Below are 25,000 nucleotides of genomic sequence, written 5' to 3'. Positions count from 1 at the left end.
TTATTCAACCAAATGAAAATTAGTCCCACTATCTAGCATTTATCTGTTTCCAGTCTGTAGTGTATTTTCCTCTACATGAAGCAATGTTTTTTTTTTAATCCTAAACATGCTTTGTAGCAAACATTCCATGCTTCAAGAATCTTGAGGTCAACTTCCCTCCTTTCACTACCTCCCAAAATTACATAATAAAACTGTTATACAAGCTGAAATCAAGTTCACAACTTCATGAAATCATATTCCTTCAATTTAACTGTGACCTATAATAGCATAACTTCTATTGTTTTGTGGACTAATAAATTCAGCAAATTATCCATTGTTGGGTATCCCTTCGAACTTAAAAATGCAATGCACACAATTTTTGTCCTATCCTCACCTTATTCCCAAATTGGTTTTAAACTTATATAGCACTAAAACTAAACTATTTGAATATGCTGTATTTGCTTTGAGGTAGATCCTGGGGTAGCACTTCAACTCAAAAAAATGATCTTGTTCTTAAGAAGATTGGAGACCAGAGTTCTTGGGTACCCTGGTCACTTTCTGCCCATTCACCACTAATTATCCAAATATAAACTGGGATAGTAAAGTCTTTAATCGTTGCAACTGCAGAGTTGACTCTATTAGTACAGGGTAAATGCGTATTTGAGAAACATTTTGTTTTACTAGTCATGAGGAATGAAAGGATAGAGCCAAAATGTGATGGATGGTTTTCAGATACAAATCAGCCATGATTCCTTTAGATATCACAACAGACCTAAGTGGTCTTGTTCTAATATCTTATTCTATATCTTGCAGGGTCAGTCAATCCGTCCCACAACGCATGGCCTAAATACCAAACGGAATGTGTCTTTCCTGTTTAGCTGGCCTTTCAAAATCGGGCCCATCGTCCTCCTTATCACGCAGTTACATGCGGCTATCTTAATGCACTCTCAGATACAAATAGTGGTCAATGGGTCCACAACTGTCGCCCCGCTCGCCCGATATTGCCCACTGGGGGCCACAGAAGTACATAGATAGTTCGTGGCAAAAAGCGAGCATGCACTACTCCCAGACACTTCATAACTGACAACAACCGGGACTATAAACAAACCGCCTGGTACCTCCGGCTGAGGCGATCGGCACTAACGACCACATCTCCACTTAAACACGATACCCCACCCCCCCGACTCTCTCAGGGATCCAGCATCATCGGGACGACCCACGTAACCCACTGCAGGAGGCGAAGCGTTCGCGACGTCAGATACCCTTCACCCCGGGGGCGGGGCGGTGAACACGTTGCATGACCTTTGCCGCCGGAAGTGAGGCTCTCGCCGAGTGACCGCCCTCTCCGTCCCTGTGGGTGGCGGTGGGGAAACCGTGTGTAGCAGTTTGTAAAATCAGAGGCTTGTTGCATTTAGTCTGAAGGAGCGATGGCTGTTTGTGTCGCTTTGAAGCGGCCGGGCTTGTGGTGCAGGTTTACTGTGACCGCGGCTCGATTTAGTCGCACTGAGCGGGTGAGGTGCTGTTGTGAATAATGTGTTTTAATGAGTATTTCGGGGGCTCAGCTTCTAAGTCCAGCTGAATCGTGGAGACTTTCAACAAGTCAGATCGTGTCGAAATACACACTGAGTTCATGTTTGAGCTCTTGAACTCAGCGACCTTTTCATCCGTTTGTGGAATGTGAAAGATGGTGAAGCAAGAACAGAAGCAGGGCCAACTAGTCTTAATAGGATGAATTGTACTAGGCTTGAAACATTAACTGTTTTTCACTCCACAGATGCTGGCAGATCTGTTGAGTCTCTCCAGCTTCGCCACATTACGTAGCAAGTAGCCTTGACCTTCATGTTTTTAAAGTTATACAGTCAGCACACTTACAGCTCAAGACTGTTGCGTACATATGGTGAAGGAGCAGATTACGTGGTCGCATCCTGTTAGAAACAGAAGATAGGAGCAGGAGGAGGCCAAACGAGTCTGCTCCACCATTCTTCACGATAATGGTTGATCGTCCCTCTCAATAGCCTGCAAATAAGTCAACGTTTTTCTGGCTACCATCAGTTCTGAGGAAGGGTCACTGGACCTGAAACGTTAACTCTGATTTTTTTTCTTCACAGATGCTGCCGGATCTGCTGAGCTTTTCTGGTAACTTCTGTTTGTGTTCCAGATTTTCAGCATCTGCAGTTCTTTTGGTTTCTTTCAATATAGCCTAATCCTGCTTTCTCCTCATAACCTTTGATCCCATTTGCCCCAAGTGCCAAATCTCACTGCCTTTTGAATACTCTCGATGCTTTGGCATCAACTACTTCCTGTGGTAATGAATTCCACAGACTTATCACTCTTTGGGTGAAGAAATGTCTCCTCATTACTGTCCTAAATGATGTATCCTCAATCCTGTCAGTAATCTAACTACCTCTTGAATGTCTTAATTAAACCTGCCTCCACCATGCACAGGCAATACATTCCTAAGTTTAACCACTTGTATGAAAAGGTTTTTGTCCCTGCGGTTTCTTTTATCAGTTATCTTTACATTTGTGTTCCCTTGATACTATCAATGGTGGGAATAGTTTTTTTTAATCTACTCTGTGCAGACTGCTCATGATTTGGACCTTGACCTAAGAAAAATGGTTCTGAAATACCCACATAAATGTAGGCCTTTAATCCCTGTGAGTTGTAAGTATTTCTGGATCCCCTCTGATATCTTAATGTTGTTCCTAAAGTGTGTCGCTCTGTACTGAGCACACTATTCTAGTTAGGGCCAAACCAATATTTCTCAAACAAAAACAAATTACTGGAAAAGCTCAGCAGTTCTGGCAGCATCTGTGGAGAGAAATCAGAGTTATTGTTTTCACTGGACCTGAAATGATAACTCTGATTCCTCTCCACAGATGCTGCCAGACCAGCTGAGCTTTTCCAGCAATTTCTGTTTTAGTTTGATTTACGGCATTCACCGTTCTTTTGGTTTTTATCCAATATTTAACAAGTTTAATCTAATTTGCCTTTTCAGTTTAATGCCTACTAATAAAATTCTGGATACTCCTATGCTTTAATACTCGTTCAACTTGTTCTGCCATTTTCAATGATTTTATGTGCATGCACACCCAGATGCTTCTGCCTATGCCCCCTTTGCCTCTGGATGTTCTTCCTCACAACAATTCCTTTCAATTTTTCTTGTTAAATTTATGCTTCCATCTGACTGGCCATTCCACTAACCTGCCTACTTTTTTTGAACATCTCACGTTTTGAGTATTGAGTTTAGCATTGTTTGCAAATTTTGAAGTTGTGCCCTGTACGTAATGTAGATTATTACTGTATTTCAGGAATTGTGGGCGTCCCAGCACCAATCTCTGGGAAGCTCCATCCTGGATTCTTCCTGCAGTTTGAAGATGAACAGCGAGTGTTGCTTTTTCCGATCAGTCAGCTTGTATCTATTTGTTATTGTCTTATTCAGTTGCTCTAACTCTTACCCAAGCCTGTTGAGAAGTACTTAAATGCCTTTCGGACATCTGTATTCATCACAACAATAGCATTACCCTCGTCAGCTATTTCCTATCTCACTAAAACAAATTAAATTTGATATTTTTTTGTTAACAGTTTGACGCTGAATTGTCATTTCTAGAAGTTACCTCACCACTGAGATTAAAATGTCTGGCCTTTACTTCCAATGTTATATTTACACTTTTTTTTGACAATTGCAAATCTCTAGTTCATTGGTGCCAGCTGATTGGAAAATTATGACCAGTGCCTTTGCAAGTTGCGCTCTCATCCCTTCATATCCTTCAATATGTTTTGTCTGCTCCTGGTGTTTTTAGTCTGTCTAATCCATGCAGCCACTTTGTCAGTTTTAAACACTTCAGTTGTTTGAACTACCTCCTTCATGTGGGTAACAATTTTCTGATGCAAGTATTCATTTCCTACTTCAGCCATTCCCCTGTTTAAATTTTTTTTGATCCTTAGCTGCCCCCACTCCTTAAATAAGTGTGACTCCTTACACAAGTATGCATTAAACCACACATTCCATTGACTATTTGTAGTAGTTAGTATGCCAGTTGTGCTCAACCAGCATATACTTGCAATCTTCAAATCACTTGTGTCCATCGAAAGGTATAATTCTGCTATTGGACACTTATTGTTAGTAGTCTGAATTATTAAATATCAGAAATCATTTTGAGATCATTGAGTAGGGCTGTTGTAGCACAATGGTAGTGTTCCTACCCTTGGGTCAGACAATCTGTTCAAATCTCACCTGCTCAAAGTGTGCCTGAAGAGGATGACTTTTTAAAAAAAAATTAGACATATCGATCTGTCTACCTCTAGCCCTGGTTACAATCTTTTGCAGCTTTCCTAGACCATGCAGATGTATAATGGTACCATGGCTTCAATGATATATTAAGCACAGAGATTTGAGAATTTGATGATGTCTGTTGTGGTGCAAGAGTAATGAATTTACCTCTGAGCAAAGAGGCCTAGGTTCAAGCCCCATCTACTCCAGAGATGTCGCAGTATCTCTGATTAGTTGTTTATTTAGGCTGTGTGTAGGGCTGTTGTGGCACATTGATAGTATCCCTACCTCTGGATGAGGTGACATGGGTTCAACATGCATTTGCTGCAGAGGTGTTGCATAATAACTGAAGAGCTTGATTAGAAAATATCTACATGAGCCCATGAAAGGCTTTTGTAGTGCAATAGCAATGTCCGGACCACTGAGCTAGGAAGCCTGTATTCGAGTCCTGCTTGCACTAAAAGTGCACAATAACAGTTCTGAACAAGCTGAATAACAAACAAAATCCAGTCTGTGTGCTGCATTTGTGCACGCTAGAAGCTACATATTAACATACAGGACCCTATTTTATGACAAAAAGGTATTTACATGCATGGCATCATTGTCACTGGGTAAAATATGTAACAAGGACAGACAATATTTGCTGCGTTCTGATAACAACCTGATCAATCATAGTCTACTGCTTTGTCTGAGAACTAAGATCAACAATTAATCATGCTTGCTGTTTCTCTATAGTAATGGCCTGACCAATTAGCACCCATTTCTCATTCTTCTAATTGATGTCCCTTTTCTCAGATCTGTTCCTGGTGTCCTAGTCATAGGAATTTATATTATTGATTTTTCTGATTCTGCTTCCTAACAGTACTGTACGCTACTTCTTGACAACAGTCTGAGACTAAACTGGACTGTTCTGATGAAAAGTCATTTGATTCAGCATTAACTCAGTTGGCGAGATGGTTTGTTTGCAGTGTAAACTACTGCCAATAGCACAGGTTCCATTCCTGTATGAGCTGAGGTTACCATGAAGGACTCACCTCCTCATTCTCTTCTGAGGCATTTTGACCCTCCGATTAAACCACTACCAATCATCTCCCTTTGAGAGCAGCCCTATCGTTCGCAATGACTATGGTGACAAACTTTAACATAAAAATGTGTACGTAAACTCCTGAAAAATTATTATAATTAACATCTAATTAAAGTATTGACACTGCAATGGAATTTAACTGCTACAATGTAGTCTGATCTGTTGTAAATTCATTAGAAGTTCCAAGAAAATGGAGAGACCAGCAATTTACATGTCAGAATGGAAGATCAGGAAGATCAGCAGGATCTGTGTGGAGGTTCTTGACAAATACATATTTCTGGAATAAAAACTTTTGAAACCTTGATTCCCTCAGCTGTTGCATTCTTAACTGTAAAACCCAAACTGCAGTAGATATGAAAACGTAACTGGATTCATGTCAATTTGGATCCAAGCCGTTTGGTGCAAAGCACCTTTATTGTGGACTTTATTGGCTTCCTAATCTTCCAGTATTCCACACATTGGTCCAGTCGGTTTTTCCCTTTATTCAGTTAATTAATCCCAGTCACCACATTAACTACTTGCTATATCATCAGATTCCCCCTTCTCTAGAAGTAAAACTTTTAAGAAATAGAGTCTTTGAACAAACCTAATAAAAATCAAGCTTTATTTCTTATTCTACATCTTATATCAATCAGTAGCATTTTTTTCATATTCAACCTCCCATATTCCTGCTGTAAACAACTAAAAAGTTTAATCAAAGCAACCCAAACAATTTTTTTCTTGTTCTTAAATCTTTTTTACTTACGGTATCCCCTTTAGAGATTTTCAAATAATTTCTTGACCCAAGCATCTTGTGTAACTGTTTAACAACTGGCAATGTACATCAACCCACTTTATCTTGGAAATCTCTTCTCTTTCTGAGAGTTCCTTTCTGATAGCAAGATCAATTCTCAGTCATTTCTCAACTACACCCTATGTTGAATATACATTGTCCCAAGAAAACTGTTTTCTGCATAACATTCTTTGGGCAAACATTTCTCATTACTCCCAAAGAGAATTTCCTTTAGAACATCGGATATATACATCCCCATGTTCTCATATCAATGCTTCAGTTGTTACATTTAACTATGGTATGTTTTTTTGTTTTTTCTGAAAAAAACTTTTTTTCCAATCTTCACCTTTATGCAACCATCTTCTGGTACCAATGTCACTTCAGATCCCCATCAGTCATTGCAACCGAAACCAAGAGTTCTTTTCTAATTGGAGGCATCTTCCTTAAGTTTATTAACTACCTTTAGTCTTACAGCTCTTTCCACACAGCAGTCCTACTTAAGCTTTTTTTTCTACCCAAGAGGCCCAGCAGTAATGCTTATATTTTCCCCAAATCACCTCTGGCTGTGTATGTTTTTTTTTAATATACAGTGACACAATTAAAAGTGTGCAAAGACTTTATATTCATTTTTTCCCACCACCAGGAAAGCACCATGTGGTTAATGAAACACTAACAAGCAAAGCCTGGTAAGGACGATGCCACCATCTAAGTAGTGCTGAGGAGGTGTAGGGAACTAAAGCAAAATGGAGTTAGAGGGAGAAGAAAGCTAACAGCTGATATTCCCAGGTGGTCTCCCATTCAAATATTGACTAGGCCTGAGTCTGCTTAGCTTCTGGATCAGGCATGTTCAAACTAGCATAGCCATAGGTCTTGAGCCTCTCTTATGTTGATGCAATCAACTAATTAATCAATTAACACCAATCATCTGATTAACTACTTGCAATGTTAACTATCCAAAGATGAGCCTTTTAATTTGTAAGCTTTATGAAAAAGTCTTATTTATATCCTTTGACATGTATTTTCATATATCAGTAGTCTAGCATTATAAGTAGTACATTGACTTTTATATTATGAATAAATGCAACTCTGTTTGTGCACAAGATCCTTTGAGGCAAATTACCAGTTCAGCTTTCATGGAGTATGCTGATAGATGTATTGGTACTGAATTTTAAGTTCTTCAATTAAACATACAACTGTTATTTGTGCAGTCTGGAGAATAGCTTGAAAGTAAGAGGGCTTTAAACAAGCACCTTTAAACTTGCAAGTGTCTTGCAAGTTATTACCGTAAGATTACTTGATGTAAACAAAATGTTAGGTTTTGAGTTATGTATAGTGGAAGTAACCATACATATTGTTGAAAATTGTGCAGTTTATATCCTTCATTAAAGGAAACAGAGGTAATACTAGTGAAACACTTTAAATTTTTATTTTTTGGGTCATACAAAATGGTGTTGATTATGTTGTATTTTTGCAGTTTTTTAATCAAGGAGCCAAGGTTCTGTACCAAAGTAATGACTCTACTCAAGTCGTAAAGCTCTCTGAAATGCAAACGCTGATGCTGCCACCTGGAACGTTTAAGGGTAAACTAGCTTTTATCACTGGTGGAGGTACTGGACTCGGGAAGGGAATGACAACTGCCTTGTCCTCTTTGGGTGCTGAATGTGTTATTGCAAGTAGGTAAGTAAATGAAACGTAGTGAATGATGTTCTTCAACTTTGCTTAACTTCAGTACATTGTAGCCATAGCTGTCTTCTCCTTAGTTATCCACTTAGGGTACATTAAAAATGAACCAATTGGTAGTTTTAGGTCAACTTCTCCAAGGCTACCAGGGATGAATAATAAATGCTGGACTAGCCAGCAACATCGACATCTCATGAACGAATAAAAACAAATCGAAGCTTCACGAGATGCATGCCAAGATTTCTCTGAATTGCATTAGAGCTAAATATTTTCTTGACAGGTTGTGCCACTTAAACAATTACTTTCAGTTCCTTGATATATTAGTTTTTATTGTGGAACTGAGGTGCACAGTTCGTCAAAGGTTGCAAATTTAATTTTTGTTTTATGCTGAGTTTGTTAGGGGGATTCCAATATTCTTCAGTGTTCCTGGGTTACAAGAAGGGGGCAAAGAGAAATCTCCCTCTAGCCACAACTCATTGTTGAAAAAAGGTATCATTTTGGGTCAAAAACAAAAGATACTGGAAAAGCACAGCAGGTCTAGCACCATCTGTGAAGAGAAATCAAAATTAATGTTTTTGGTCTGGTGATTGTTCCTCGGATCTGATGGTAGCTAGGAAAATGTCAGTTCACATGCAGAAGATAGGGTGGGGGAGGGGGTAAGGTGTAAACGATCAGTGGGGATAGAGCCCATTGAGAGAGAAGAATAGTGGGATGAACAAAGGAGTTGATAACGATCTGGCTGGGAGGGTGAATAGACTGTTACTGGGAACTGTTAGTGGCCAACAATACGTAGTGTGTAATGGCAGACAGCATGATAACAAGGCCTGTGTATGTGGTAGGGAGCTAAGACATGGGGGAGTTCAGGCCCTAAAATGATTGAACTCAATATTGCGTCTGAAGGTCTGCCGGGTCCCCAAGCAGAAAATGAGGTGGTGTTCTTCCAGTTTGCACTGAGCTTCGTTGGAGCACTGCAGCAGGCCTGAGACAGGGATGTTGGCCAGGGAACCAGGTAGTGTGTTAAAGTGGCCGGCAACTGAAAGCTCAGGGTCTTTTTTGTGGGCAGAACATAGATGTTCTGTAAAGCAGTCACCCAGTCTACATTTCATTTCCCCAAAGTCAAGGAGACCACATTGTGAGCAGTGAATGCAGTAAAGTGCTGCTTCACCTGGAAGGTATGTTTGGGCCCTTGGATACTGAGGAGGGTGGAGGTAAATGGCCAAGTGTTAGACCTTCTGCTATTGCAGGGGAAGGTGCCGTGGGGCTGTGGGGGTTGTTGGGAATGAAGGAGGAGTGGACAAGGGTGTCCCAGAAAGAACGGTCCCTGCGGAAAGTGGACAAGGGAGGAGAGGAGAGGGGAGTATGTGATTGGTGGAGGCATCTCATTGGAGGTGACAGAAGTGGCTGGTGGGATGGTAGATAAGGACAAGGGGACCCTATCACTGTTGTGGGAGGGAAGAGATAGGGGTGACGGCGTAAGTGAGGGAGATGGGTCGGACCCTGTTGAGGGCCCTGTCTACAATGGTGCTGACGAATACATGTTTTGTTCTCAGCGAAGATCTCAGCCTTATCCCGTTGCGTCCCCACCTTAATGAATTCCGGGCACAACATGGCTTTGGACTGTTCATCGTCTTCGTATCCATGCTCATTTCTTTGGACACGAGTCCTCTTGCTGTTGCACAGACCCTTTTGCACAACTCCAACACTCTCCTTCCATCTGGACTCCTACCTCTAGCCTTTTACCTGCGCTCGATCTATTACTTGAGAACTGTTGACGTAGCTTTGGTCACCTCAATTTCTCTGCCCCCTTGACCAATCTAACCTATCTCCTTCTGAACTGACTGTACTCCATACGCTTAGCTCCAACCCTAACTTTGTCATTAAGCCTGCTGATGAAGGTGGTACTGTTGCAGTGCAACTTACTGACCCCTACATTGCAGAGGCTTAGCGCCATCTGTCAGATACCTCCACCTACTTTCTCCTGGACCATGACCCTACCAGGGCAGAGCAAGCCGTTGTATCCACTGCGTTCAGTGATCTCATTTCATCTGATGATTTCACCCCGCCTCACCAATGCCTCCAAGCTGATAGTCCCCCAGCCCCACACAGCCTGCTTCTGCCTCCTTCCAAAAATCCACAAACAGGACTGCTGGGGCAGACCCATTGTTTCAGCCTGCTCCTGCCCCCCAGAATTCCCCTCTTCCTACCTCGACTTGGTCTTTTCTCCCCTGGTCCAGTCCCTGCCCATGTACATCTGTGAGTCCTCTAGCACTTTACCCCAGTTTTGGAATTTCCAGTTTGCAGGCTCCAGTCACCGCCTCTTCACCATGGACGTGCAATCCCTTCACACGTCCATCCCCTATTTTTGCTTCCTGGAGCAAAGGCCTGAAACTTCCCCACCCACCACCACCCTCCTCCACTTGGCTGAGCTCATCCTCCCCCTAAACAACTTTTCTTTTAATTCCTTTCATTTTCTTCAGGTCAGAGGGTTGGCCGTGGGTACTCGCATGGGCCCGACTTATGCCTGTCTCTTTGTGGGGTACGTGGGACATTCCTTGTTCTAGTCCTATTCTGGGCCCCACCCACAACTCTTTCTCTGATATATTGATGATATCGTCAGTGCTGCTTCCCTGTCTTGTCTGGAATTGGAAAAGCTCATCAATTTCACCTCCAATTTCCACCCTGCCCTCACTTTCACCTGGTCTATCTCTGACTCCTCCCTTCCCTTCTTTAAAATCTATGTTTCTGTTTCTGGGGATAGACTGGCCACTAATATCCACTATAAATCCACTGGCTCCCACAGCTACCTGGACTACTATATACCCTGCTTCCTGTAAAGACTCCATTCCATTCTCCCAGATCCTCCGTCTCCGTTGTATATGTTCTGATGAGGCTAACTTTGACAAGGGAGCCTCCGAAGTGTCCACCTTCTTCCTCAACTGAGGGTTCCCCAGGATCTTTGTCGACAGGACGCTCTACCGGGTCCAACCCATCTCCCGCACACCCACCCTCATCCCCTTTCTTCCCTCCCGCAACAGCGATAGGATTCCCCTTGTCCTTACCTATCATCCCACCAGCATCCACATCCAGAAGATAATCAGCCGCCATTTCTGCCACCTCCAGTGAGACGCCACCACCAGACCCATATTCCTCTCCCCTCCCTTGTCCTCCTCCCGCAGGGACCGTTACCTCTGGGACACCCTGGTCCACTCTGCCACACTCCCAACACCCCCAAGGCACCTTCCCCTGCAACCACCAAAGGTGAAACACCTGTCTATTTACCTCCTTCCTCCTCAGCATCCAAGGGCCCAAATATACCTTGCGTGTGAAGTGGCACTTTACCTGCACTTCCCAGAATCTAGTCTACTGCATCCGCTGCTCACCATGCCGTCTCCCCTACATTGGGGAAACAAAGTGTAGAATGGGTGACAGGTTCGCAGAATATCTACGTTCTGCCCGCAAAAAAGACCCTGAGCTTCCTGTTGCCTGCCACTTTAACACCCCTCTGTCTCAGGTCTGCTGCAGTGGCTCAGCAAACATATCACATAATCTGCCATTGTGCACTAACTATTGTTAGCCACTAACAGTCTCCATTAACAGCTATGCACCCCCCTAGCCAGATCATTATCGATTCCTATTTCTGTCCAACTGTTCTCTCTCTCTGGGCTCTATCCCCACCTATCATCTACACCCACCCACTCCCCCACCCTATCTTCTCCATATAAACCAACATTTTCCTTGTTCCCATCAGTTCTGAGGAAGGGTCACCAGACCCAAAACGTTAACTTTGATTTCTCTTCACAGATCCTGCCAGACCTGCTGAGCTTTTCCAGCAACTTCTGTTTTTGTTTCTGATTTACAGCATCTGCAGTTCTTTCGGTTTTTATTTAGTATCATTTTGGGTATTCATTAAGTGTCTGACTTGGCTGTGATACTCCTTACAGAGGAATAGCTGCATAGATAAAGAATATCCAATTGGATGAGAAACCATAGCTGCTCAGTATTTATGGTTCTGTAACCTGTAAGAGAGATGCCATTCTTAGAACAAGAAAGACATTTTTATGTATTAACATTACACATAGATAATCTGTGCTGTGGCAAGAACATTTGGTCAGTTCTTTTGTACAAGGGAAGAGTTACCAAGTTCATAATGATAACTCAGGGAGCCCTAACAACAGTGTATGTATGTACGTATTTGATAAAGTCAGGAACAGGCTAAGTTGTGATATCGTCCACAAGAAAACAGCCTACTGCCATTCAACATCAAGACTTACTTGAGTTATGTGTGTGTGGGCATCCTTCTGAAGGATGACCATTGAGTGCACAAACTCTAAGTAATGAGGACATCAACACGTCCAGAAGTCAGAGAAAACTGGAGGTTTAAAAAAAGGAGCACAAGTATCTGGAAATTAGTTAGTATTACATATACAATGAACAAAACATATACGCAGCCTTTCCCACACAGGGCACAGTCCACCAAAACAGTACAATAAAGTCAAGACACCACACTCGTACAATATTTATGTGGTTACATCTTTACAATCTACAGTGAAGTAATGGTGCCTGCCCCTGGCTTCATACAAAGCTACTCTGAAGGTCCAGTGATTTCTGTATCTGGACTTTCCCTTTCCTGATGATAGGTTAAAAGGACACCTCCAGCCATCCAACAGCACTGATGTCAGCAAGCAAGGTAATTATCCAATCACAATGAAACATTCGTTACCCTTTAGATCTACTTTAATTTTTCAGATAACAAAATAAATGATTGAATAAGGACAAGCCAACATAAAGATAAACTTTTCATTAAATGTGTGGCTTTTTAAAAATTTTAAATGAAGAAATCTGATATTTCACAAACATTAACTCAGTTTAGTAGACAGCATTTCTGCATTGTTCTGTGCATGTGTGGACTCCCAAAGATGCTGTCAGTTTCAGTGGAGTAACTGTTGAACACTGATAGTTGTTAGCATTGCCACCACAAAATTTAGATCAATAATCCAAGCATGCATTTACTCATAGAATCCCTACAGTGTGGAAACAGGCTATTCGGCCCAAAAAGTCCACCTTACCCGAAGAGCAACCCACCCTGTACTCCTACATTTTCCCATAGCTAACCAACCTAATTTACACACCCCTGGACACGATAGCAATTTAGCATGGCCAATCAGCCTAACCTGTGCACCTTTGGACTGTGTGAGGAAACTGGAGCAGTCAGTGGAAACCCAAGAAGATGTGGGAGAATGTGCAAATTCCATACGGACAGTCACCTGAGGGTGGGATCAAACCCAGGTCCCTGGCGCCGTGAGCCAGCAATGCTAACCACTGAGCCATCGTGCCGCCCTGAAGAATAATTAGCAACTAAATAAGTATAAATCACAGCACTTCTCACAGTGTTAGTTACCTGACATTCTGATTTATTTTGCAAGGATGGCAATGAGCTTAGAAACCAAGGAATGTGCACATTCCTTGAGATTTTTCTTAACAAAAAATCTATTGACCTCAATCTTGAAATCTTTAATTGACACATCATCCACAATCTTTTGAGTGAGGGAGTTCCAGATTTGTATGACACTTTACATGAAAAAACGATTCTTGCTGATTTTCACTCAAAAGGGGACTACTGTATTATAAAGTTTATGCTGTATATTACAGGCCTCCCAAACCCAAGGAAGTGCCCTGCAGAATTCCTTAAACATTTTAAACGCACCTAATATATCGCTTGCTGAATTCAAAGGAATAGTAGCCAAGTTTATGGAACTTGTGGCCTTATGGAACATCATCAATCTGGTGAATCTCTGCAGGATGATAGACAATCCAGCATAAATGTAGATCAGGAAGGTAATGCTTAATGGACAATGAAAATGAAAGAAAAGTTAGCATTGGAATGGTAGTTGTACAGGGCAGCACTCCTAGGATTATAAGTTGGAATTTGATCAGGCATCGAGGTCTCGCCTGCTGGATGGGAGTCAGCGAGAGACCCATGCTGCCTTTTCATGAAGGCCTGTTAAACCATGAGGTACTCGGGTAGTGATGAGGCCAGCAGTGGCCTTTCTCTTGGAATCAAGACCTTGGGCATGGATGCCCTTTTGACTAAAAGCTGCTGGCCAATCAGAGACCGCCAGCTTTTGTGCTCATTGGTGCCACAGGGGAAGCAATGGTTGCATGTCAATAAGACAGGCTCTGGATTCTCAAGGCTGCAGGGTGACTAGGCCCAGCGTAAGTTACGTCAGCAGCAATTTCATGAGGTGGGGTCCTGGGAAGAGAAGTGCAGAGAGTCACATGATTTTAGCTGTGTGCAAATTATGTGGCAACAGGCTGCCTGCAGCTAGGTTAATACCAAGATCTGTGGAATAAGGCCTTTGAGTGCTCATTAATTGGCCACTTAAGTGCCTCAATTAGCATAAAGCAGGAAAAGCAACCATCAGCTGTCCCATCTACAGCCTAATTCTGGCCAAGATGGAAGGTGATGGTGTTTAGGTAGACAAAGGTGCCTGCTCAAGCTTTTCACCTGAGAACAGAAGATATACAACAGGAGGACCCACTTCCACCCACTGTGCCAATATCAACACTTTAAAGGGATAATCATATTAGTCTTATTCTTCCCGTCCTTTCACTATGGACCTGCAAATATTTAGCCTTTGGAAGTTATTGTTCAAACTATTTTCTTCTTTCAGGCAGTGCATTCCAGATCATAGTTTGCAGTGTTTAAATAAAAAGAGCTGTTTGCTGATGTCACCTCTTTTCTTTTGCTACTTGATTTAACTGTGTCCTCTTGTTACCAACACTTATGTTGTTTTGAAGCCTATTTATTCTATAAACACCTAAGATTTTGAGCACCTCATCAAATCTCTCCTTTAACCTTCTTTGCTATGAGGTGAACAAAATTGGTATTCATAAATTAGTTACTTTAGAAGTGAAGTCATTCTTCTAGCTAAACTTAGCAGCAAATTTAGCCATGTCATGTTTATCCATTTAATTAATTGTTAATTTGTTTTGATGCTGGTGAGGGCCAAGTGGGTCTGGGCATAACTCTGTCATGTAATTAATTCTTCTTTAGCCACTAGCCTTGGTTTAATGTTACAATTTGAGGTTGTAACTCTGACACTGCAGAACTTCTACTGCATTGGTACATTTAGTTTATGTGCTCTCGTAAGAATGGAGCTTTAGTAATTGGAAACAAAGAAAATCCTCAAACTCTTGACAGGTATTAAATGTTTGGGATTTAAGGCTCGGGTGGGTGGAAGAATTTAAGGCAATAGTTGGTGGTCATGAAAGGAGTTTAAGATTATCTTTTCCTACCAGAATGATCCTGGAATAGTAAGCATTTTGGAAAAAGAGAGCAAGACACTGATGTGGTCAAGGTAGATCTAATAGTGGGTGGAGAGACCAACTGTAGGTTGTGGTCCCTGACCCCAAGAAAGTGAAGGGATGATGTCATGAACAACTCCCAATAAGAAATGGTGACTTTTGGTCATTCCAAATTGATAAGTATGATTGTGTAAACATTTGTCAAAACCATAGGTCCTTGCATTAAACATAAGAGGTTAGATCATAAGATAAAGGAGCATGATCAGGACATTTCAGACCATTGAGTCTGCTATGCTATTCAATATGGCTGATATATTTCTCTACCCGTGTCTGACCCAATAATACTAGTTGCTATCAATTTCAGGTTGCCAATGAAATAAAATTGCCCTGCATCTGCCAAAAAATCAAAATTAATTTCTTACATTAGAAATATCTGCCTTCCAGAAAACTGGATGTTTTGAAGCAGACAGCAGAAGAAATCTCTTTGCAAACTGGAAACAAGGTAATTGGTTGTAATTTCAATTTAGAAGTAACTTTACTAACAATTGAATTCATTGTGCATGTCTCTCTGTCCTCACTAGAATGTACATGGTTTTATTGAAAGTAGCTTTCAAACAACTAGGCACTGGAGCATGTGCAGTTCATCAGATCAATCTGATTGTCACCCAAAATTTGTCAGAAAAGTTCCACGATAAGTGAACAAATTTAGTCATGTTTTGCACCTCTAAACTCATTATAAATACCTTTTCGTTTTTTTGAAATGATGCAAAGGATTATTCTGGACAAAGATCTCATTCCACATCTTGAATTTTTTTATAATTTTGGAGCACAGTTATGGATATAAATTCATTAAGTTGTTCGCTGAAGTTTCTTCAGTTCCACTTCTTACAGAAGGTGCTGCTGTTTCCCCAGCTTCCCTTTTCATCTGGGTATTAATGTGCTACAAAATTTGTTGAGTTAAAATATCTTAAAATTTTACTGGGTGTACAATTATAGATTTTTAGTATAAGAATCCAATACTATTTTTGAATGATTATGCAGCAAAAATATAGTGAGGTTGTTGGAATTTTAAGTGAGACCATGATTAGAAGTAATGAACAATAAGCTGAGTGATATTTTCAATGTTTGTCTAAAAGAAAGTGTTCTTGTGATAAACAAAGTGGAGTCAACTTTAGGAGCCAAATCAAATTACATGCTCTGTTTCTCATCTAGAAATTTACTTGTACTAACTTCTGCATGAGTGTAGCACTATGAAAAATGCACTAGAAGACTTACTTAAGAGATGAAACTGTGCATTGAAATCAGCTGAGAATTTTGATGTTTGGATATTTCACATATTGCCTTTGTATAATTAGTTTTAGTTTCTCATCTTCATACTGTTCAGCTCTTTCCAGCTGATGTTCTGTTTGGTTGCTAATTAAGGAAGATCTCAACTGGAAATGATGCTGAAAATGGATCATTCAGCAGCTGCAACTGATTTATACCTGAGATAGGGCATGTTATCTTCTGAAATCATTTTCTACTTGTACAATGAATATATTTATAATTTTCCTACAAATAATAAAAAACAAGAATCACTACAGTCTGGCAACATAGCTTGAAAGTTTGGAGTACATTACCTCATTACTGAATTTTAGTTCCATCTGCATGATGTCCAACGTTCTATTCTATGCTCACTGTAAATAATTTCAGCACCAAATCCATTTTATATATTTTTTTCTTACATTGTCTGCTTTCCATTCTGGGTATAGTTAATTTATTTCATACAAAGGAAAAATGTATTGATTTAACACTTTTTAAAGAAGGACATAATACAAATAAAAACAACTTCCTTTAAAATTACGAAATAATGCAAGACTTGAATTTGCTTTTATTTTTGCTATATTGTGTGATGAGTCCACTACCCCTCCAACCATCTAGTTGCAGGAATCAGGCTACTTCACTGGAAGTGTCCTTTTACTTGAATGCTAGGATCAGCTCAGTGTTGAGTATTCAAGTGTAGCTAGTTAATCAAGATGAAGTTTTAGTACTAATATGTAAAGGAAAAGTGCTGATTGTCTTATATAAAATGTGAAATGGGATATTTGTCACAAATTGCCCAGATGAACATTTATTTCCACACGAACAAATTGTCCTGATTGTATTTGTATTTTGATACAGCAATTGAAATATACTTTTCAGTGTCAGGAATGGTGTGAGACAGTAGTAAAACTGGAAGTATGCTGGTGTTGATAAATCAGTTGCCTGTATCACTTAACTTGTTTGGAAAAGTAAATTGGTTATCAGTATAACTTGCGGTCAATTCAGTCCAGCCTGACAAAGTTCAAAGTACGGCCCTATGTTTGTTATTGACACCAATGGTCTGTTTTCATGCTGGTTGTAATGGATTTCTCCCAACTCTGTAATTTTATTTTTGCCAGCTCAATCTTATGATGCTGACCAGTTCATGTTTTTAGAGGAAGGGTCACCAGACCTGAAACGTTAACTCTGATTTTTTTTTCACAGATGCTGCCAGACCTGCTGAGCTTTTCCAGCAACTTCTGTTTTTGTTAGTAATTCATGTTTTAGGCTTGCATAAGGTATTTAAGAAAATATAAGTTTTGACTTTTAAGATGAACTTATCCTATTCAATTGCTGAATAATTTTCACCATATATCCTACTAGTCTATAAGTTTTGTGTTGATTCTCTACAACAGTTTGAAAACATTTTGATTGAATTTTGTGGTAATAATAATAAATTGTGGCAAACCATGCTCTCCATTACAGAGTAAATCAAACAGTGTCCTAGGACTTGGCACATATCACAAGGAAATTGGACATTTGCTTTCTGATTTGCAATATTCCTCCACAAGCCATTTTAGTTGTACCTCACAAAGAAAACTGACATTGAAATTGATACAAAAATGTGAAGTTGCTGCACTTTCATGCCTTTATCCACTAAACACACTTAATATATGTAGGCGTAAGTGAATTTTGCTGGCATTTATTAAAAAAAAAGGAGAAAAGAAGCAAGATTAGGCCAAGCAGCTCCTCAAGCCTTGCCTCCACCGTTTACTAATTTCAAAGCTAATTACTTACAAACAACCTGTTTGGCACTGAAAATCTATTTTCTTGTCAAGAACTTTTTAAAAGATTTCTTAATGTTTTTCCTTTTCTCCTACATTCTCCCTCTTTGTTTCATTTTCTGTATATTATTTTGCAATTGGTTGATTATTCTACTTTATACTTCCTGATTTGGACTGCATATGTCACAGAGGATGCGTCAATCTGATCGGTTCAAAAGACATTAATTGCTCCTGGCGTCAGATATGAGAGTAAACTGCTCCTCCAAAGTCTGCAGAATTCCTGGATGTCTGGGAACTGTAAGCTTAGTAAGCAGTGAGCATAGTTCTTTCAGTAATCTCTATGAATTCCAGACCATTAACTCTCTTCCCCTGCTGTAACAGAGAGATTAAGAATGTATAGTTTCTGTCTTTGCTAACCTTAGGTAAAATTGACTAAAGGGGAAAGTAGTGAACACCATAACACAGGCCAAATCCCTTAATTTTAATTGCTCCCTTAAAATTGTTACACTTTTCTTCTAGGTTCATGCAATTCAGTGTGATGTGAGAGATCCAAACTCTGTGAAATCTACAGTGGAGCAAATGTCTAAAGTGGCAGGACTTCCTGATGTGAGTACACCAATTGAGCATATTTAAAGGCTTCAATGTATGATCCTGACATTGGAACAAACTCACTGCAAAAACACAGTTGAGAAAATAGAAACCTCACAGTGTTGAAAATTTTCACTCTCCTTGTGCCAACTATATCTATAGTCTTGTTTCGGTTGAAGAGATACACCTATCAGATTTTTGGTATAAGAGTTAGAACTGGAGTATTCAGGTGTGAATTAATTGGTGTTAATGTGAAACATTTACATTATCTTGACTTTGTGAAGCATTTTATGTAGAGCATGTATGTATCAGAATTGCTATTAGGGAGCTGGCAGAAACACATCAGGCCACATGGCTGTTCTGTGACTCTTATGAAATTAGGGCCAGTTAAAACTACAGCTAAAGCAAACAGTATACATTTACAAAGATGTTGCTAGGGTTGAGGAGTTTGAGCTATAGGGAGAGGCTGAATAGGCTGGGGCTATTTCCTGTAGAGCACCAGAGGCTGAGGTGTGACTGGATAGGTGGAAAGGAAACTCAAAGAGAGAGGAAAAATTTATAAGGCGGACAAAGGGATTGAGAAAGTAAGGCTAGGGTAAAAATGAATGTGATGATAGGGGCTGCTATTGAGTGGAAACAGGTTGGTTGTGCTGAAACCAGCACCTGACAGCACCTGACATGTGGGGATTGATAAAGCAATGGAAGGTGGTGTTCAGGCTCTAAAATTATTAAACTCTATATTGTGTCATAAAGACTGTAATATCCCCAAACAGATGATGAGGTGTTGTCTACTCATTCTTGCCAACTCCTTTCACCCACTCATAGTCCCCGTTATCACTTAACTCCTTTTCTACCCTGGCTTATTATCTTAATCCTTTTGTCCAGTTTTTTTTCTGTTGCTCTCTGGGATCCCTCTCTGCATATCTGCTGAATTCCTACCCACTCCTTCTTCCAATTTTCCTACCTGCTATCAGTTCTAAAGGAAGGTCATTGGACTTGAAACATTAACACTGTTTGCTGTTCACAGAAGCTGCCAGACCTGCTAAGTTTCTCCAATTTCTGCTTGAGTATTCACATGTAGCACTAGTTTGACTTGTGCCAATATAAAATGTCATAGTCAAGATCGATCTGTAGATCAAGAGTTTTCAGCTGTGGCATTTTAAGGTCACCTTCCCTGTGTCACTTCCTAGGCTATAATAGTATCAATCACTTGAATAAGGTTTGATTTGCTACTGGTTTAAAATCTCAATGTCCTGTGGATTTATCAATTTCAATCAACAGCCTTAATGATGTTCAAAGATTGGTGAATTGAAATATTAATACTTCATAGATCCTAGTAGTCAGCTTTACAGTTGGATGAAGCAATTCCACCCATCTGTGCTCAAAAAACAGCTTGACATTTTGTGACCGCAACATTAATTTTGCTGGCCAGGTTATTCTCCCAGCACTTCAACAATAAGCTGCTAAAGTCTTGTAGTGGTTTCACTGATCCTGTTCTCAACAGCATTGAAATAGATTTGTCTGATGCAGCAACAAGGTACTGATAATTCATTTGTTCATTAGTTAAGTACCATCATTTGGTTTTGACTGAGAAATATCTTTGGCTTTCATGTACACACTGGTATGAGTTGTGTATGATTTATTCCTGAGTGACTTATAAAATGTTCTATTTTTGAGAGTGTGTGAAACCAGTTTATTTCTTGAGGTGCCGTTGATGTGATCTGTTGCATGTAAAGCATGTTTGTGGAAATGTTTGAGTGGAGCTTTCAATCTTTTAGTTCATTCCTGACATAGATAATAAGGTTGGAAGAAGGAGGTTTCCTGTCCCCAGTGGGTGTCTTTGCCTGTAATGAATTTTGTAGACTGGCTGTCTCCTTTTCCATTTCGTTAGAATGTAGAATATGTTGTTTGTAAATTACTGTCAACCATCTTGATGTAGGTTGAAATCACTTGACTGTTTGAAAAATGTGTTTATAAAAATCCAATTCCTGTTTTCAACCTGAGGGATCAAACTCAATATTTGACATAAACACAAGCTCCTGCAATTACTTTAAATTAATTTATAGAAAAAAATAAAGTTTTGGGCACACAAAGTTAATTTTACGAAGTATTTTGAAAGCTGAAGGAAGGTTTGTTACTCTGTTGTTTTGCAGGTGCATATGTTTTACTGCTGGAGGTTTTTCTTTCGTAGCGATCAAGATCCTTTGTGAAAATAATGTAATTTGTGGGTTGTCATCTGTATATTGCTTCAAAATATATTTTGTTTAATGTTTCAAGTCTCTGTATAGTGAATTCATGGAGAGCCTATATTTGAGTATTGCTAAAAAATGACATGTTTTGTCTAAGTTTTACATCTTCAGGACAATCGCAGAAAGAATACCAGTTTAAGGGCGCTGTTCTCTGCAAATAGAATATGGACATGCATAACACTTGTTTCAACTCAACAAAATAGATCACAGCCTTTTACTAGTTCATTTCTCAAAGCAATGCCTGTACCAATCAGGTAACTTGTCTGGTTTAAACTTTAAACCATGCCTAGCAGTTAAATAACAGTCATTATTAACTGCTGCACTTTACATGAGAAAGTCTCTACCAATCAGAGTCCACTTTGCAATCGTTCAGGATTCTCCTCCCATACAGTATAAGTACTTTTTATTCTTCGTAAATAGGTCGTCTTGCATTTTGCTGTGATGAAAAGCTTCAGCAAAATGTCTTTTTCTGTAACATTCAAGTTCTGTACTACCAAATGACTATTAGTAAAACCTATGTTACTAAAGATGAACCCCTGAGATGGAGAGACTGCCTTACGAGAAGATTGAGGAAACTGAACCAGTATTTTCTAGAGATTCAAAAGAAAAAGGTGATCTCACTGAAACCTAAATTTTTACAAGGCATAACAGGGTAGATACAGGAAGGTTATTTCACTGATTGGTGAGCCTAGACCAAGAGACCTAGTCTCAAAATAAAGGACAAGTCACTCAAGATTGAGAAGAGGAGGAATGTCTTTGCTTGGAGGATATGAATCTTCACAATCCTCCTGAGGGGATTTTTGAAATTTAATTGTTGAACACATTCAAGACAGAAGTTGATAGATTTCTAGATACTAATGATATCAGGGAATGCGGGAGTATTGGTTGGCGGTGGGGGGGGTGGTGGGAATGGCATTAAAGTAAATTGACAGTTATGATGTGTCAAATAGTAGACCAGGCTCGACTGGCCCCATGCCCTTCTCCCTTTCATATTTTTCATTGTGGTATGTTCCTAATTGTGGCTGTTTATGTTTTTTTTTAATTCAGGTGGACAACTCTAATTACCAAACTTAGAGCTCCTCTGTGGACTCTTTTGGTTTCTAAATAGCAACACAGATGCATTTCAATTACTGTTATCAACTTGAGTAAAAGTCGAGCTTCTAAAACTAAATGTTTAATCAAAAAGTAAGATTTGACTTTTACATGAGCATTACTTTAGAGAGGATGAAATTCACCAGCCCTCCCAACCATATCACATCATGATCATATTTGTAGGTCAGAAATGTTCCCATCTATCCCGCCGCCAAAAATGGTTCTAGAAGCCAAAAAGTATTTTTATTGAATTTTTTTTTGTAAGGAATCGCTCTGGAGACATTTTTTTGTTGAACTTACTTTACACAAGTGCTATATAATTTATACAAGTTCAACATATTTTCCCAGTACAGTAAAGGATAAGACTTAGCTGCGTTGCATACACAGAATGTGAATTAAAATCTATAAAAATTACCCTCCTCATCTTCAGAAGCAAGTAACAAGTCCCAATCTGCTATTTGAATTGCGTTATAAAATAGATCTGTAATCAGCAACCATGTCATCATTGGCCATTTCGTTCCATAAATAATGACCTCCTGTGCTATAAAGTGCCTCGGATATTTCATTTTTCCTGAATAATTTGACAATGTCCGTTCTTGCTTATGTCAGAGCCCCTGTGCTCTTTTGAATGTTCTCTCCTCTGATATTCCAGTCATTAGTTTTTTTTTGTATTCATATCTTGTCATTACAAAATTCAGAGGAAGCTTTAACATCTCTTTTTCCTAAGACAGCAGTAACATTTGAGTGCTAGGTCATACTGTACAGCTTCAGCATGCTGTGCTCCCAAAGCATCAGTCATTTTCTTGGACACTGCACTGAATAGTTGCTGAGTTGATCTTGGTACCCGATTATAATAACTCGGCATTTGAATCATTACTGCATTTTCATGTTGGAGACTGTATTGAATGTATATTTTTAAATGCAATTTTCTTTCCTTGCACGCTAGGTTATTATAAACAATGCTGCTGGAAACTTCATCTCGCCCTCGGAACGACTTTCTGCTAATGCTTTTAAAACTATTGTAGATATTGTTCTTAATGGTTCTGCATATGTAACTCTAGAAATTGGAAAAGAATTGATTAAAGCAAAAAAAGGTGAGGAAAACATTTTGGTGCTTTAAAACTTAATGTAAAAAAATCTTCAAGTACAGAACAAAATAGCAGATTGCATGGATTCAATGCTTATGAGGGCTGTAGTTTCAGTTCTCACTTCCGAATTCAAGTCCATAGTCTCGACTGACACTTCAGTGTTAATTATTGGATCATTTGATAAAGTGGGACCCTGCTTGCTTGTTTGCATGTAAAATGATCATGGTAGTTTCTGCTGCTTATTTTTAAATTTGAAATATGTTTGTTTATAAAGCAGCGTGTTATTTCTAGGATTGAAATACTTCAATTTTAGTCATCAGCATCAGATGCTGTCAGGACGGGTCTAAAAAGTCCACTAGCAATGTAACTATGCCCTAAGGTTATCGCCAACCAGACACGAACCTGGACTAGCCATATCAATACAGTGGCTGCAAGAGCAGGCCTAGCACTAGGAATCCTGCACAGATTAGCACAACTTCTAACTCTCCAAAGCCTGTCTACCACTAGAAGGCACAAATCGGGAGAGTGATGGAATGCTCCCACTTTCCTGAATGAATCAGCTCCAACAATACTCAAGAAGCTTGGCATCCTCTTGAGCAAAGCAACCTTCTAGCTCGGCACCACATCTGCACACACCCATTCCCACCTCCACCAACATGAGATAACAGCAGTATGTACTATTTACAAGATCCACTGCAGAAATTCATAAATGTTCTTAGATCGTACCTTCCAAGCTTATGGCCACTATCACCTGGAAGGATAAGGGCAGTAGATACAGGTTCCCCTCTAAGCTATTGTCAATTCTGACTTGGAACTATGTCACTGTTCACTGTCACTGGGTCAAATTCTCAGAACTTCTTTCCCAGTAGCATTGCGGAGGTACTTCCATTAAATGGACAGTAGTGGTTCAAGAAGGCAGCTCACCACCACCTTCTTGAGTGAAACCAGGGATGGGTGATAAATGCTGGCCAGCCAGTGAAATTCAAATCCCATGAAAGAATACACAATGAGTACAATTTTAAATGTGGAAAATACAGAATGCAACTGTTTCATAAATTGTTACAGGATCAGAAGGAAACTGTTTTCAGAGTTTACAGCTCATTTAATGTATGCCCCTCTGAGTGAAGATTTTCTATACTGCAGTAGTTTGTCGGACATTAACTGTTTCAAGAACATAAATTTACAAGGATTTTTTCTTTTGGTATTCCTGTATATTTATTTTAAGAATGTTTAATTACTTGCTGAGTTCCAAAACATTTGTGTCTTTTAGGTGCATGTTTCCTCTCTGTTACTACCATCTATGCAGAGACTGGATCAGGATTTGTCATGCCCAGTGCCTGTGCAAAAGCGGGAGTGGAAGCCATGAGCAAGTGAGTTATAACAAATATTTTGCATAAGCTTAACTGTGTATCTGTCAGCATTCCTTGTTATTGTAAGCTTAATTGATCAACAACTTTTAGTATGTGCATATCTGCAGTATAATGCAGAAACTGTAGGTTGCTGCCTGATTTCTTCTTGCGCTTTCACAAACTATGCTATAACTAATGTACTTCACTGATTGGTTCAGGATTGAAGCATCTATGAGTGTGAATTTGAGAGTCAGTGACCTAGTGATATTATCACTATTATGTTAAAATGTAGAGAACCAAGTAATATTCTGGGGACCTCTGTTCAAATCCTGCCATAGCAGATAGTGGAATTTGAATTCAACATAAGTCTGGAATTAAGAGTCTAGTGACGAACACGAAACCACTGATCATCAGGAAAAACCCATCTGATTCACTAATACCATCCTTATCTGGTCTGGCTGCACTGGCTTTCATGT

At 39.7% G+C, this 25,000-nt stretch overlaps 2 protein-coding genes across 2 annotated transcripts in view; both read left to right on the top strand.

Moving 5' to 3' along the window:
- The window catches only part of LOC109929753 (calretinin-like), a 117,654-nt gene that overhangs the window by 48,434 nt on the left and 44,220 nt on the right, over positions 1-25,000 (top strand). The window lies entirely within an intron of this gene.
- Positions 1,217-24,549, top strand: LOC109913573 (2,4-dienoyl CoA reductase 1, mitochondrial). The gene is made up of 6 exons (XM_020513111.2): positions 1,217-1,490; positions 7,583-7,785; positions 15,538-15,595; positions 18,678-18,764; positions 23,034-23,181; positions 24,446-24,549. Exons 1-6 carry the CDS (start codon positions 1,407-1,409, stop codon positions 24,547-24,549), a joined length of 684 nt encoding a protein of 227 aa, XP_020368700.2. The 5' UTR covers positions 1,217-1,406.

This window comes from Rhincodon typus, chromosome 4 (assembly GCF_021869965.1).
Source record: "Rhincodon typus isolate 14 chromosome 4, sRhiTyp1.1, whole genome shotgun sequence".
Classification (NCBI taxonomy): domain Eukaryota; kingdom Metazoa; phylum Chordata; class Chondrichthyes; order Orectolobiformes; family Rhincodontidae; genus Rhincodon; species Rhincodon typus.
This window is presented reverse-complemented; position numbering and strand designations above follow the sequence as displayed.